Source organism: Capricornis sumatraensis, chromosome 1, assembly GCF_032405125.1.
Source record: "Capricornis sumatraensis isolate serow.1 chromosome 1, serow.2, whole genome shotgun sequence".
In the NCBI taxonomy this organism is placed as follows: domain Eukaryota; kingdom Metazoa; phylum Chordata; class Mammalia; order Artiodactyla; family Bovidae; genus Capricornis; species Capricornis sumatraensis.
Genome location: NC_091069.1, coordinates 61695388 through 61709792, shown reverse-complemented (window position 1 = coordinate 61709792; position 14405 = coordinate 61695388). Strand labels below are relative to the sequence as shown.

Genomic DNA, 14405 nt, shown 5'->3' with positions numbered 1-14405 from the left:
TGAGTTCTCCATATACTTTGGATATTAACCCCTTATCAGATATAGGATTTGAAAATATTTCCTTCTATTAGGTTGCCATTTTCTTATGTTGGTGGTTTTTGCACCACAGCTTTGCTGTGCAGAAGCTATTTAGTTTGATGTAGCCCCACTTGTTTATTTTTGTTTTTGATGTAAAATCCAAAAAAAAAAAAAAATCATTGCTGAAACTGATATTAAAGAGTGTACTGCCTGTGTTCTCTTCTAGGGGTCCTATGGTTCCAGGTCTTCCATTCCAGTCTTTAAAATCCGTTTGAAGTTGATTTTTGTCCAGTGCGGGAAAGTGGTCCCGTTTCATTCCTTTGCCTATGGGGTCAACTGTCAGATGTAGAAGCGGAGACCTCAGTAGGCAGTTAGATTGACAATTCAGAATTTCAGCGCTCAAGTCTGGGATGGCGGCCAGCAGAGGGCAGTGATGAGCTTTCTGGGCAGAAATGTCCCCAGTGAGTCTAAAACCTGAAGAGGAGGACAGAGACTGCACAGTGAGGATGGAGTTCAAAGGGCAAGTTTTGAAGAAGTCCTGAGCTGAATTGAGACACTGGTTTGAAGCTAAAACTCTCCATCAGATGAAACAAAGGGAATGGAGATGAGGTTCAGGGGGACGGATGTAGGAGCGGTTCCCCAAGGACTGAGGTCGCCGGCTCGGTTCCCTGGACCGCACTCTCCGCTCTTCTCCTGGAAAGGTCTGTTTGGGGGTCTTGGAGCCCCTCCCCTCTGTACTCTTTGGCTGCATAACTGCTCTTTGCGCATGCCCTCTTGGGGTTCCCTCCACTCACCCCCACTGTTGTGAACAGGCATGTGGAAAACAACCCACTTGTCTCTAATTCAAGGGTGCACTCTCATTCTTTTTGGGGGTGTCTTGCCTAATACACAGGACTGTTATTACCTGCAGCATGAAACACCTAGGCGTGATTTAATAAAAGACATGCAGGACTAATGTTAATTTCTATAAGACATTTTGAGAGAATTAAAGAGACCTAAACAAATGGGAAAATACACCACGTTCATAATTTGAAAGATGAAATATTGAGACGTCAGTTCCTCAGAACTGGTCTATAGACTCAGTGCTGTCCTGATCAAAATCTTGGCAGAGGCTCACGTGCATGTGCATGCACGTGTGGGTGTGTAAAAGCGTTTGCAAGGATGGAGTGGGGTGACTGGAATTTTTATATACTTCTTGTCAGAAAATGCAGAGTTCACTAAATTTCAGCATTTGCATAATTCAGATTTCAGCATTTCCATTCCTAAGAATATAAACAACAGAAAGGCACACACATTCATCAAAAGTATCCATATATTTATAGGAATGATCACAGCAGTGCAGTAGCTGTGCAGTAGCCAAAATCAAGAAACCACGTAAATATCCATCAACAGTAGAATGTGTGAAGTTGGTTATATTTACCCAATGGAATAATAGCCATCATTGAGGATGAATGGGCCATGCAACCATATAGATGAATCTCATGTATGTTATGTTGGGTGATATTATGCTGAAGCCAGACACAAATGGGTATATCTTTTGTAATTCTATACAAAAGATAATAATTTAATGCCAAATAGGGGTAAAAAACCTAATGCACAGTGTCAGGAGAGTGGGGAATATTGAAGAGGATGGTGGTTTCTGATGTGGTAGAAATATTCTCTCTCTTGATCTGGGTGCTGATGATGAGGATGTATTCCCTTAAGATTCATTATCTTACACTTACGATTTGTGTGTCTTTGTTTCTTTTCTTCTTGTTAAATCGTTGTCTTTCAGTCGCTCAGTCCTGTCTGACTCTTTGCGATCCCATGGACTGCAGCACACCAGGCTTCCCTGTCCTTCACTGTCTCCCAGCGTTTGCTCAGACTCATGTCCATTGAGTCAATGATGCCACCCAACTTTTATCCTTTGTTGCCCCCCTCTCCTCCTGCCCCCAATCTTTCCCAGTATAGGGTCTTTTCCAGTGAGTTGGCTCTTCAAGTCAGGTGTCCAAAGGATTGGAGGTTCAGCTCCAGCATCAGTATTTCCAATGACTATTCAGGGCTGATTTCCTTTAGGATTGACTGCTTTGGTCTCCTTGCAGTCCAAGGAGTCTTCTCCAGCACCACAGTTCAAAGACATCAATACTTTGGTGTCAATTCTTCAGTGTGCAGCCATTTTTAAGTAGTAGTTAATTAAGACATACAGTTGACCTTTGAACCACACAGGTTTGGGGGATGGTCCTTTTATTCCTGGATTTTGTTTAATAGTAAGTAAGGCAGCACCACATGACCAGTAGGTGTGAAACTTTGTCAGGAAGCAATGGCAGGAAGTGAACAGGGAAGAACCTTCATACCCATTACAGGTTAGTCACTAAAGAGACACTGCCTGTCAGCCTAAATTCTACACAGTGGCCATCTTGGGGACCCTTGCCTCCCAGGTAGTGAGCATTAAGCTAAAACACCTCTGTTTAGCTCCCAAGAATCCTCCGAGGATGAGGCCCACCTGTGAGTGCCTGCAGGTGGAAGAAATTAACCTGTTCTCCTGGAGGCTGATGGGAACCCAGAAGTGTCTGACTTTCCTCCCTCTCCTTTAGGCTCTGAATCCTAACTCAGACATGATGGTTCTGACGCACAAGCCCACCATCTCCTGGGTCTACTGGTCTTCTGGATAATGTCACTATTCCTTGTCCCAACAACTCATCTCAATTTATTGCCCTGTCGTGGGCTGACCAGAATGAGCCTGGACTCAGTAGCAAAAGGAGAGCTGACCGTAAAGTTATACTCAGTTTTTGACTAGATGCTGGGGAGGAGGTGGTTGATGTCCTCAACCATCATATTGTTTAAAGATCAACTGTACTTCATGTTTCATAAAATCCACCATTTTAAAGGTACAATCCAGTGTTTTTAAAGCATTCACAGAATTGTACAACCACTATTACCATCTGATACAGGATGGTTCATCATCCCAGAAAGAAACCCTGTAGACACCAGCAGTCACTACACTTGGCCCCTCATCCCAGAAACCCTGAACCTACCTTCTATCAATATCTCTGTGGACTTGCCTGTTTGGAACATTGCACACAAAGGGAGCGTGTGTTCTCTCACTGATCACAATGCTGACCAAGCTCATCTGTACTTCCCTCCTCTTCATGGCTCAGTAATAGTCCCTGCACACACTTTGTTAATCCATTTGTCAGTAGATTTGGGTGGTTTCCACTTTTTAGCTATTGTGAATAGTGCTGTGTGTAAGTATTTGTATCTCCAAAGAGCAGAATTGCCACATGTAGATTAAAATTTTAAATAAATTTCAACAGGCTGTGTAATTCAAAAACAGTTAGCACCATCTGGCTATAAGGCAGGAAGTCTTAAAAAGAAGTCTAATGGAAACATTCTGGTTAGAGCTAAAAGACCTTCTTTTTAGGGAAATTTTGCTAAGAATTTCTGCTCTGAGACATAGGCTCTTCTAAATCTTGGAAATCTACCAAAATACCATGATTCTTCTTCAGAATGCTAACACAAGCATAAACATTATAAATTAATACTTGCAAAGCATTTGGCATTATATATGTTTCCCTTTAAAGACAAACTGTATCAGTGTTATAAGCATATGTATATAAAACATATAATGCATTAACTATTTATTATAAACATATAAAATAAATAATTATATCTTTTAATAATAGGAGGCACCTCTACTGGGGATCAGCAAGCAGTAAACCAGGTGTGATCTGCTTTTGTGTGGTCAATGAAGTGACAGTAATTTTTATGTTTTTAAAGGGTTGTTAAAGCAAAACAAAAAACAGAGGAAAACATATAACAGACTGCATGTTCTCTGAACACCTAACTATTTACCCTCTGCCCTTACAGAAAATGTTCACTGTCCCTGCCTTACATTAAACAACTCATCATCACCCAGAAACTTGAAATTTTTTCTCTAGAAGATTAAACAATACTCTGCCATCTGATTTTATTTCTCCACTTAATATCCAACAGAATCATGAGATAGCAGTTTGGACGCTAGAGGGAGACTTTAATTTTGTTTCTGTTTTTTGATTTTTTTCACACAAAAAGAATGCTCAGATGAAACCCACCCAGACTTGAGATAAATCTGCACGGACTGAATGTTACATTTTCTAGGACAAGATTTAGCAGATGGTGCTGATATTTAAATGTGTCCTTGACTTTGCCTTCAAGAGTTGCAGGAACCACATGTTCTTTTCTAGACCTGGCAAGTGGCTTGGATCAGATTCCGCTGGATCTCCTTGGACCCTCCCAGTCTCTGGTTCCAGCTCTGCCTTCTTGCAGGTCCCATCCGGCCGTCCCTCAGCTGCAGCCCTGCTGTACACCTCTGCGTCCTGGCCCAGGTGTGTAGCCTGGAAGCATGGGAAGCTGATCTTGTAGGAGGTAGACCTCCAGCCAGAGGGAGTGGGAAAACCGTGGATGAACTGTCCTCCTTCTGCCCCATCGGAGGGCCCCTCCCACATGTTATAAGTGAGGCTTTTTCCAGTGTGTCTCCCCGGATCAAGCTGTCAGTCACATTCAGGGAGGAGAGCTGGGTGGGCTCATTGTGTTGACTCTGCCACCCTGACAGGATTATCCTTTCAATAAAACAGTGACTCATAAACTATCCACTTAAGGCTCAGGTTTTTGAGAAACACAGGCTCAGAGGCTGATGAATGAAAACAGAAAAATAAAGAATCCGTTTCATTTTCTGAAATCAGTCTGGTTGCTTGGGTTTTGGCATTAGAACACAAAATATACTCTTTCTTCATATTTATTTGGCTGCAGTGGGTCTTAGGTGCTGCACACGGGATCTTTAGTTGGGGCACATGGGACCTAGCTTCCTGATCAGGGATCGAACCCAAGCCCCCAGCATTGGCAGCTTGGAGTCTCAGCCACTGAACCACCAGGGAAGTCCCCACAGAATATTCCAGTTTCTCCGTATAGCTGGGAAAGTGTGTTTCACACATATTGATTTTCTTAATATAGTCACTGAGGTTAATGAAGCTATCAAGTTAACGTCCATGTAACCCAAATGATTCAGTTCTCCAGCTGTCCTCTCCCATCCTGCTTCTTGCTGGGAATCGTCTTGCTTCTATTCTTCCCGTTCCCAGAAGGAGGAACAGTGATTACAAATCAAGAGCCTGATCCCCGGCCAGAGCAGCCTCCTGAATCTGAGCCAGTCGGGGTCCTTCCCCAAGAGTGTGGACTTGGGACGAAGAGATGCTGACTTTGCACCTGTTCTGCACTCAGGGGGAGCACCTGTGCCTCCCTCCAAAGTCAACACTACTCTTGTTATCATGGATGGCGGCAGGTGGACAAAGGAGTCAAGGATTTGGGCCTGACCATCTTGGATGGTCAGCCTGCCAATGGAGGAGACGTGGATTCAATCCCTGGGTCAGTAAGTTCCCCTGGAGGATGGAATGGCAACCCACACCAATATTATTGCCTAGAGAATCCCATGGACAGAGGAGCCTGGCAGGCTACAGTCCACGGGGTTGCAAAAGAGTCAGACATGACTTGGTGACTAAACAACAAAACAAGAGAACATATTTAGTTTAACTCTTTTACCCGGAGAAACTGCTGTGCATGGGGTCACAAAGGGTCAGACAAGACTGAGCATGAACACTCTTCATTATGTTGGTTTATCATTTTTCTAACCTTACTATGTATACTTCTGCAAAACAAGGGAGGTATGTTAAAAACATACATATGAGAAAACGTGCAGACAGAAGAGAAAAACAGGAATCTTTAGACAGTAACTAAGTCAGACGGATACCTATCTACAACTATTTCTGTATCATCTTTATTATTGTACAATTTTTTCAGGAGACAGATATGTATTCATATTGTCATGTTTGTGTGCTAAGTCGTGTCCGACTCTTTTGTGGCCACATGAACGATGGCCCTCCAGGTTCCTCTATCCATGGGATTCTCCAGGCAAGAATACTGGAGTGGGTCGCCATGCCCTCCTCCAGAGGACCTTTCTGACCAAGCGATCAAACCTATGTCTCTCCTGTCTCCTGCATTGGCAGACAGGTACTTTACCACTAGTGTCACCTGGGAAGCCCATTTAGGTCGCACTATTAAGATTGTTGCTCTCTTGGTGTGATTTATTACAGATCCCAGTACAGCCCTGGGTCCAGGCTAGATGCGGTACTGGACTATTAGCTCTTGTAAGCATGTGAACATATTAATATATACACTAGAGAAGGAAGAAGGTGTGTGTGAGAGTGAAATATTGTTTGGCATAACTATTTCATTGAAAATACGACAACATGAAAAACTAATGTAGAAGTGGCAGGAAATTTATGTTTCTTGATGAAGCCAGCAGGCTCTGGGATGCTTAAATCCTGTTATAAGGAGCTATCGGTCCTTTCTCCCCGTGGTATCAGTGGGTGTATATGGAAGCAGCTGTGTTTAATATAGGAGTGATTTTATACGGGCTTTTTAAAAGGCAGTATATTTTTGATGTAAGAAACCCCATCCATGGTTTCGCCTGCATGTGAGCCTCAGGAGGTGTGAAAGCTGATGGATTAGTCTGGGGAGAACATTCTGTTTTTCTTACAGACCAGTCGGCTTCCCGCTCTGTCTCTGCTTCATCGAATGAAAGCACCTTTCATGCTTGGCTTCATCCATTGTTAAGTTTCGTACAGCCACAGCCTGTAGGGCTGGGTGACAAAGAGTATTCATCAGCGTAAACCGGCGCTCAGTTCCTGGGTCCTGTCTGTATTGGTGAGGCTCGCGGACTGTGAACCTGTTTTCCTTATGAGATGGCTGGTCCTGCCGACACAGCAGGACGTGGTGCACGATGCGGATTCTGACACTAAGAGCATTTTTATTTTTTTTTTTAATTTTTATTTTTTTTGTTTTGTTTTCTTTTTTTTTCCTTTTTTTTTTAATTAAATTTTAAAATCTTTAATTCTTACATGTGTTCCCAAACATGAAACCCCCTCCCACCTCCCTCCCCATAACATCTCTGTGGGTGATCCCCATGCACCAGCCCCAAGCATGCTGTATCCTGCGTCAGACATAGACTGGCGATTCAATTCTTACATGATAGTATACATTATAGAATGCCATTCTCCCAAATCATCCCGCCCTCTCCCTCTCTCTCTGAGTCCAAAAGTCCATTATACACAGCTGTGTCTTTTTTCCTGTCTTGCATACAGGGTCGTCATTGCCATCTTTCTAAATTCCATATATATGTGTTAGTATACTGTATTGGTGTTTTTCTTTCTGGCTTACTTCACTCTGTATAATCGGCTCCAGTTTCATCCATCTCATCAGAACTGATTCAAATGAATTCTTTTTAACGGCTGAGTAATACTCCATTGTGTACATGTACCAAAGCTTTCTTATCCATTCATCTGCTGATGGACATCTAGGTTGTTTCCATGTCCTGGCTATTATAAACAGTGCTGCGATGAACATTGGGGTACATGTGTCTCTTTCAATTCTGGTTTCCTCGGTGTGTATACCCAGCAGTGGGATTGCTGGGTCATAAGGTAGTTCTATTTGCAATTTTTTAAGGAATCTCCACACTGTTCTCCATAGTGGCTGTACTAGTTTGCATTCCCACCAACAGTGTAGGAGGGTTCCCTTTTCTCCACACCCTCTCCAGCATTTGTTGCTTGCAGATTTTTGGATCGCAGCCATTCTGACTGGTGTGAAGTGGTACCTCATTGTGGTTTTGATTTGCATTTCTCTGATAATGAGTGATATTGAGCATCTTTTCATGTGTTTGTTAGCCATCCGTATGTCTTCTTTGGAGAAATGTCTATTTAGTTCTTTGGCCCATTTTTTGATTGGGTCGTTTATTTTTCTGGAATTGAGCTGCATAAGTTGCTTGTATATTTTTGAGATTAGTTGTTTGTCAGTTGCTTCATTTGCTATTATTTTCTCCCATTCAGAAGGCTGTCTTTTCACCTTGCGTATATTTTCCTTTGTTGTGCAGAAGCTTTTAATTTTAATTAGATCCCATTTGTTTATTTTTGCTTTTATTTCCAGAATTCTGGGAGGTGGATCATAGAGGATCCTGCTGTGATTTATGTCTGAGAGTGTTTTGCCTATATTCTCCTCTAGGAGTTTTATAGTTTCTGGTCTTACATTTAGATCTTTAATCCATTTTGAGTTTATTTTTGTGTGCGGTGTTAGAAAGTGATCTAGTTTCATTCTTTTACAAGTGGTTGACCAGTTTTCCCAGCACCACTTGTTAAAGAGATTGTTTTTACTCCATTGTATATTCTTGCCTCCTTTGTCAAAGATAAGGTGTCCATATGTGTGTGGATTTATCTCTGGGCTCTCTATTTTGTTCCATTGATCTATATGTCTGTCTTTGTGCCAGTACCATACTGTTTTGATGACTGTGGCTTTGTAGTAGAGCCTGAAGTCAGGCAAGTTGATTCCTCCAGTTCCATTCTTCTTTCTCAAGATTGCTTTGGCTATTCGAGGTTTTTTGTATTTCCATACAAATCTTGAAATTATTTGTTCTAGTTCTGTGAAAAATATGGCTGGTAGCTTGATAGGGATTGCGTTGAATTTGTAAATTGCTTTGGGTAGTATACTCATTTTCACTATATTGATTCTTCCAACCCATGAACATGGTATATTTCTCCATCCATTAGTGTCCTCTTTGATGTCTTTCATCAGTGTTTTATAGTTTTCTATATATAGGTCTTTAGTTTCTTTGGGTAGATATATTCCTAAGTATTTTATTCTTTTTGTTGCAATGGTGAATGGAATTGTTTCCTTAATTTCTTTTTCTACTTTCTCATTATTAGTGTATAGGAATGCAAGGGATTTCTGTGTGTTGATTTTATATCCTGCAACTTTACTATATTCATTGATGAGCTCTAGTAATTTTCTGGTGGAGTCTTTAGGGTTTTCCATGTAGAGGATCATGTCATCTGCAAACAGTGAGAGTTTTACTTCTTCTTTTCCAATTTGGATTCCTTTTATTTCTTTTTCTGCTCTGATTGCTGTGGCCAAAACTTCCAGAACTATGTTGAATAGTAGCGGTGAAAGTGGACACCCTTGTCTTGTTCCTGACTTTAGGGGAAATGCTTTCAATTTTTCACCATTAAGGATAATGTTTGCTGTGGGTTTGTCATATATAGCTTTTATTATGTTGAGGTATGTTCCTTCTATTCCTGCTTTCTGGAGAGTTTTTATCATAAATGGATGTTGAATTTTGTCAAAGGCCTTCTCTGCATCTATTGAGATAATCATATGGTTTTTATTTTTCAATTTGTTAATGTGGTGAATTACATTGATTGATTTGCGGATATTGAAGAATCCTTGCATCCCTGGGATAAAGCCCACTTGGTCATGGTGTATGATCTTTTTAATATGTTGTTGGATTCTGATTGCTAGAATTTTGTTGAGGATTTTTGCATCTATGTTCATCAGTGATATTGTAACACTTAAGAGCATTTTTAAAGCCCAAGATACATGCATGTGTGCTAAGTTGCTTCAGTCATATCCAGCTCTTTGTGACCCTGTGGACTGTGGCCTGCCAGGCTCCTCTGCACATGGAATTTCCCAGGCAAGAATGCTGGGATGGGTTGCCATGTACTCCTCCAGGGGATTTCCTGGCCCAGGGATCAAACCCTCATCTCTCATGTCTCCTGCATTGGCAGGCAGGTCCTTTACCACTAGCACCACCTAGGAAGCACCACATGTAGGTGAACTGAATTTCAGAGCATTGTTTGTCCTGCTAACAGTGTTGCTCACTAGAGTGTGAGTTAGTATTCTTCTCAAAAGCATTGATTTTTCAGTGGCCATAGAACAATCCTTGTGTGTCTGAAGGAAGGGAGAAATGAAGCAGAGCTGGTTATTAATTTTGTTGCTGTTGTTTTCACAGTGATTACCATTGAGCATCTGAAGGTTGACCTGGAAAATCAGCATTAAACTCGGTGCCAAAAAAGAGCTTCTAGCTGGACCGTTGCTAACCTGTATTAGAAGGATCTTAAATGTCTTTTGTCCTGAGTGAGTGAAAAGGAAACATGACCTTTACCATTTCTTCTGGGAAAATGTCTGATTTAGTAACAGGCATGAGAGAGGGGATGCTGGCCCGTGGAAGTACATTGCCCAGTTTTCCTAGAAGCTTCCTTCGAGGCATCTGAGAGGAGGGCTTTTATCACAATTGACTTCTTTTTCTGAAAGGAGCAGCTTTAAGACAGTGCATCTCTCTCTCTCCCCCTGCTCCCGTCACCTCATCCCTCCCCTTCCCTCTCCTTTTGTTTCCTTTTCTCTCTCATTCTTCCCTCCCTCTTTATTTCCTCCTTTCTTTTTCTTATCCTATAGAAAATTTGGAAAATATAGAAAACCATAAATAGAGAAATTATCAAAGTCATCTCGAATCCCATTCCATGGAAAGTGTGCTTCGTTTGGAGGGAAAACGAGTGTGTGTGTGTGCTGTTGTGTATGTACACACAGATGTGTGCAATATGTACAGCTTTATGTTTTAGAGCCTTCCAAACAACTAAGCAGGTTATTCTTAACTAATAATTCTCTTTTAAGACACAGCCATGGGAAGTACTAGTATCATCAACAAAAGGGGCTGATGCAATTTGTGAAAATATTTTTGCAAGGAGTGACACGGTCCCTCTTCCATGTTGAGTACTGGTTTTAGGTGGGTGGGTGGATAGGTTCTGAAAATCTCCCTCCTGTGGAAGTGTTGTTCTGTGTCAACTCTGCCCTCCTTTCTCCTCTGCCCCTGACAAGATGCTGATGCCAAAGGTGGCTGTGGATAAGGCTCCAGCGAGGACAGTGGGAAACTCAGGGTTGGAGTTAAGGATGTGTAAAATGTGTGCAAGAGCAAAAGTTGGGTTGGAGACATCACTTGAAAGCACTGAAAATGTCTTTAGGCACAAGAGCAACTCAGCACTGTGATGCAGCAAAGGAGGCTCTGTGAGGACCAGAAATGTTCCATCATAAATAGTGCTTCCCTGCAGGAGATGCTCTGGTGGAACAGGCTCCCTCTTGCCCTCAGCTGGGCACTCAGCCAGCCCATGTGGGCGAGCTGTGGACCAGCGCACTCCTGTGTGTCCATCCTGTCTACATAGAGAGGGGATGGAGCCAGGTGTGCACATGCAGCATCACAGGTTAACATGTGGCAGTTTTTACAGTAGCCTCACTCTGGGCTCACTACTGTTTTACACAGAAACATAAGCTAGAGAGAAATTCCACCAGGACCCAAATAGTGAGGTTACTTCTGAGCTATTAGTGTTTTCTCTAGGTAGATGGCCATGTTTTGAATAAATAGGCATTGAATTACCTTGACAAAGTAGAATAAGGGAAGCTTTGAATGAAGAGAATTTTTGTTGTCATTAATTCCAAAGGTTTGTTATCAAACAGATCACATATCTTTCATACGGGAAGAATTAATATTGTTAAAATGTCCATACCACTCAAAGCAATCTATAGATTCAATGACTTCCTGTCAAAATACCCATGATAGTTTACACAGAACTAGAACAAATAATCCTAAAATTCACATGGAACCATGGAAGACCCGAAATTGCTAAAGCAATCTTGAGAGAAAAGAACAAAGCTGAGGTATCATATTCCCTGACTTCAGGCTATACTACAAAGCTACAGTCATGAAACAGCATGGCACAGACACAAAAATAGGCAGAGAGGATGATGGAACAGAATGGAGAGCCTGGAGATAAACCCACACACCTAAGGTCAATTAATCTATGACAGAGAGGAGCTCATGTCTGACCAAATACAAAGCAAGGGGGGTGTGGAGAGTTCCTGAGTCTGGGGGGTGGGTGGGGTGCCATTGGCCCTGTGTCATGAGCAGATGGCACAGTGGTAAAGAAACTGCCTGCCAGCGTAGGAGACACAGATGTAGGCTTAATCTCTGGGTCAAAAAGATCCCCTGGAGGAGGAATATGACAACCAACCCACTCCAGTATTCTTGCCTGAACATTCCCATGGACAGGGGAGTCTGGTGGGCTAGAGTCCTAAGGGTCACAAAGAGTCAGATGTGACTGAGCGACTAAGCTTGCAGAGCGAGTGAAGGCATCAGACATCCTGGGCCTGTGGGCTCAGACCTGGTGCCCAGGAACCTGTAAAACTCATGCCAAATGGATGCACAGGAATTCACACGGCCCGCCCACACTACCAAGGAGGGGAAAGCTATTTTCGCTGAGGCTGTAACCCATTGCTGCCCAAGGTCCTGCCCATGGAAGGAAACTGAAAGTGACCGTCCTGCAGTGGGAGGGCCCTGGGAAACCCCCACAAGGAGGCAGCTGCCCCGTTGGCGTTGCTGCCACACAGCATGGGCCCCGGCCTTCCATCTAAGCAGAGTGGGCAGAGGGCACATAGATTTCTTGGCTTTGATTGTCCAGGGAGAATTTTTAAATATCTCAGTATTTATATCTAGTGTTTACACTAATAGGATCCTGGCTGACCACCTCTTGCATTTTCCCTTCAGAGCTCACTCTTCTTTAGAGATCAAAAATAATTGTGTTATTCCTAACAAAATGATGATTCTGTTTGAGGGTAGAAAGTCAGAATTTTCTACACATTTTATCTTTTTGACTTTCAACAAAGCTACTGCTGTTTTGACATATAAAATGACCTTCTCTGTGCCTCTTAAATTCTCTGCTTTCTCTTCTCATTGTCTCTAATTCCAGAGCAGAAGGAAAAAGATTAAGAGAAAATATTCTTGCTGCCCTTTCCAATAAGAAGAATCATTTGCCTAAATCCCCGAAAGCCAGAAACCTGGTACGATTTTTCTGGCTGATTGGGTTGCACATTTAATCTACCAGGTTGTTGAATTATTGATGCTGTATTTCTCTTCTCTTAATTTTGTAATACTTCCTGTAAACTCAACTTTACTCTAGGCTTTCATCCTGATTTCATGTTTTATTTTAGCCACGACACCATTAATAATTAAGTGTCTAAAGTTGTGTGTTATCCATCTCCTTTGGTGATTTTCAAGGCAACGTTGGTTGAAATGAAATTCTCTCCATATTCCTGGATGTTTATTATGGAAGATGCAGCTGTACCATTTGTCTAAAGCATAACCATGACCATATAATCAACGTAGTTACCTGATGTGCACAGATGTGAAGGTACAGGCTTACTGGAGGCTATTTTTTGTAATTGGGTTTGGGAAGTTTATTTTGATAAAGATGGCCGAAGGGATTAGGGAGGAGGCTGAGTGGTGACTTAGGCTACAGTTGTACAGTGCCAAGAAATATACTCTCTGTAATCAAAAAGAAATTGGTTTAAGAGAATTATGTATGTGATTGTCTCAAGAGGTGTGTATGGCTGACAGAAATAATCAAACATTTGTATCTCTTCCAACAGCTAGAGTGGATGATGAGTAATGCAGGTGGGAAATTGGGAGGGTTTTTTTTGCTGCAGTAGATTAGAAGAAAAATACTTTTTTCTTTTACTTTGGAAAGGGAATTAAGGTTTATAAATTTGAGGTAGCTCAACCTGAAAGTTCTACAGGCATAGAGCTTAAATTATTAAGATCTCTTATGCTGAATTTATAAATTCCAAGTGGCTGCTAATAATTCCTTTCTTTTCTTTAACATTTACTCGAGTGGCCTCTGTGCAGTTTTTAAAAAAATAAGAGAATCACAAGGGTCTGTGATTATATTATAAGTGTAGTTGCAACACTGGAAGATTCTTTTTTTTGTTTTTTGTTTTTCCAGTCCAGGTCTTTATTTTTACACCCATCAGGCCATGAATTCTTAGGGGATGGGCTCCAACAGTTCGGGTTCCTTTCCATTGGTCCTCACAAAGTGTGCTTCTCTGGGTGGAGCAGGCTGGTGCTTCAGCTGAACCCAAGTCCCTTTCTCTTTGGCTTCCTTCTTTTTCTGATCATTTTCCTTCACACGTTTCAGGAAGCTATCTCGGCTCTTAGAGTGCTTAATATGCTCGATACGCACATTAATTCTCTTGGCAAGAATCTTGCCCTTAACTTGTTTGTTTACAATGATGCCAACAGCATGTTGGGTAACACTGTAGGCTCTCCCAGTTTTGCCATGGTAACATTTGTGGGGTATTCCTTTTTGAACAGTACCCATTCCCTTGATATCTACAATATCACCCTTCCTGTAGATTCGCATGTATGTGGCCAAAGGAACAACTCCATGTTTTCTGAAAGGCCTGGAGAACATGTAGCGGGTGCCCCGCCTCTTTCCCTTTGTGTTGGTCATCTTGGTGAATCACTGGAAGATGGCGGTTCCGGCCGAAAAACTGGAAGATTTTATCCTCAGAAAGCTGAACTTTGGCCCAAGGAACTCCACCATGAGCTCTTGTTGTTCAGTCACTAAGTTGGGTCTGACTCTCTGTGACCCTATGAACTGCAGCATGCCAGGCTTCCCTGTCCTTCCCTATCTTCTTGAGTTTGCTTAAACTCATGTCCATTGAGTAGA

The 14405-nt window shown here is 42.1% G+C and overlaps 1 protein-coding gene across 1 annotated transcript; it reads right to left on the bottom strand.

The window, feature by feature from the left end:
* Positions 1-13718: 13718 nt before the first annotated feature.
* LOC138092821 (large ribosomal subunit protein eL21-like) lies at positions 13719-14186 on the bottom strand. The gene has a single exon (XM_068988869.1). The coding sequence runs from the start codon at positions 14184-14186 to the stop codon at positions 13719-13721; it is 468 nt and encodes a 155-aa protein (XP_068844970.1).
* Between the last annotated feature and the right edge of the window lie 219 nt (positions 14187-14405).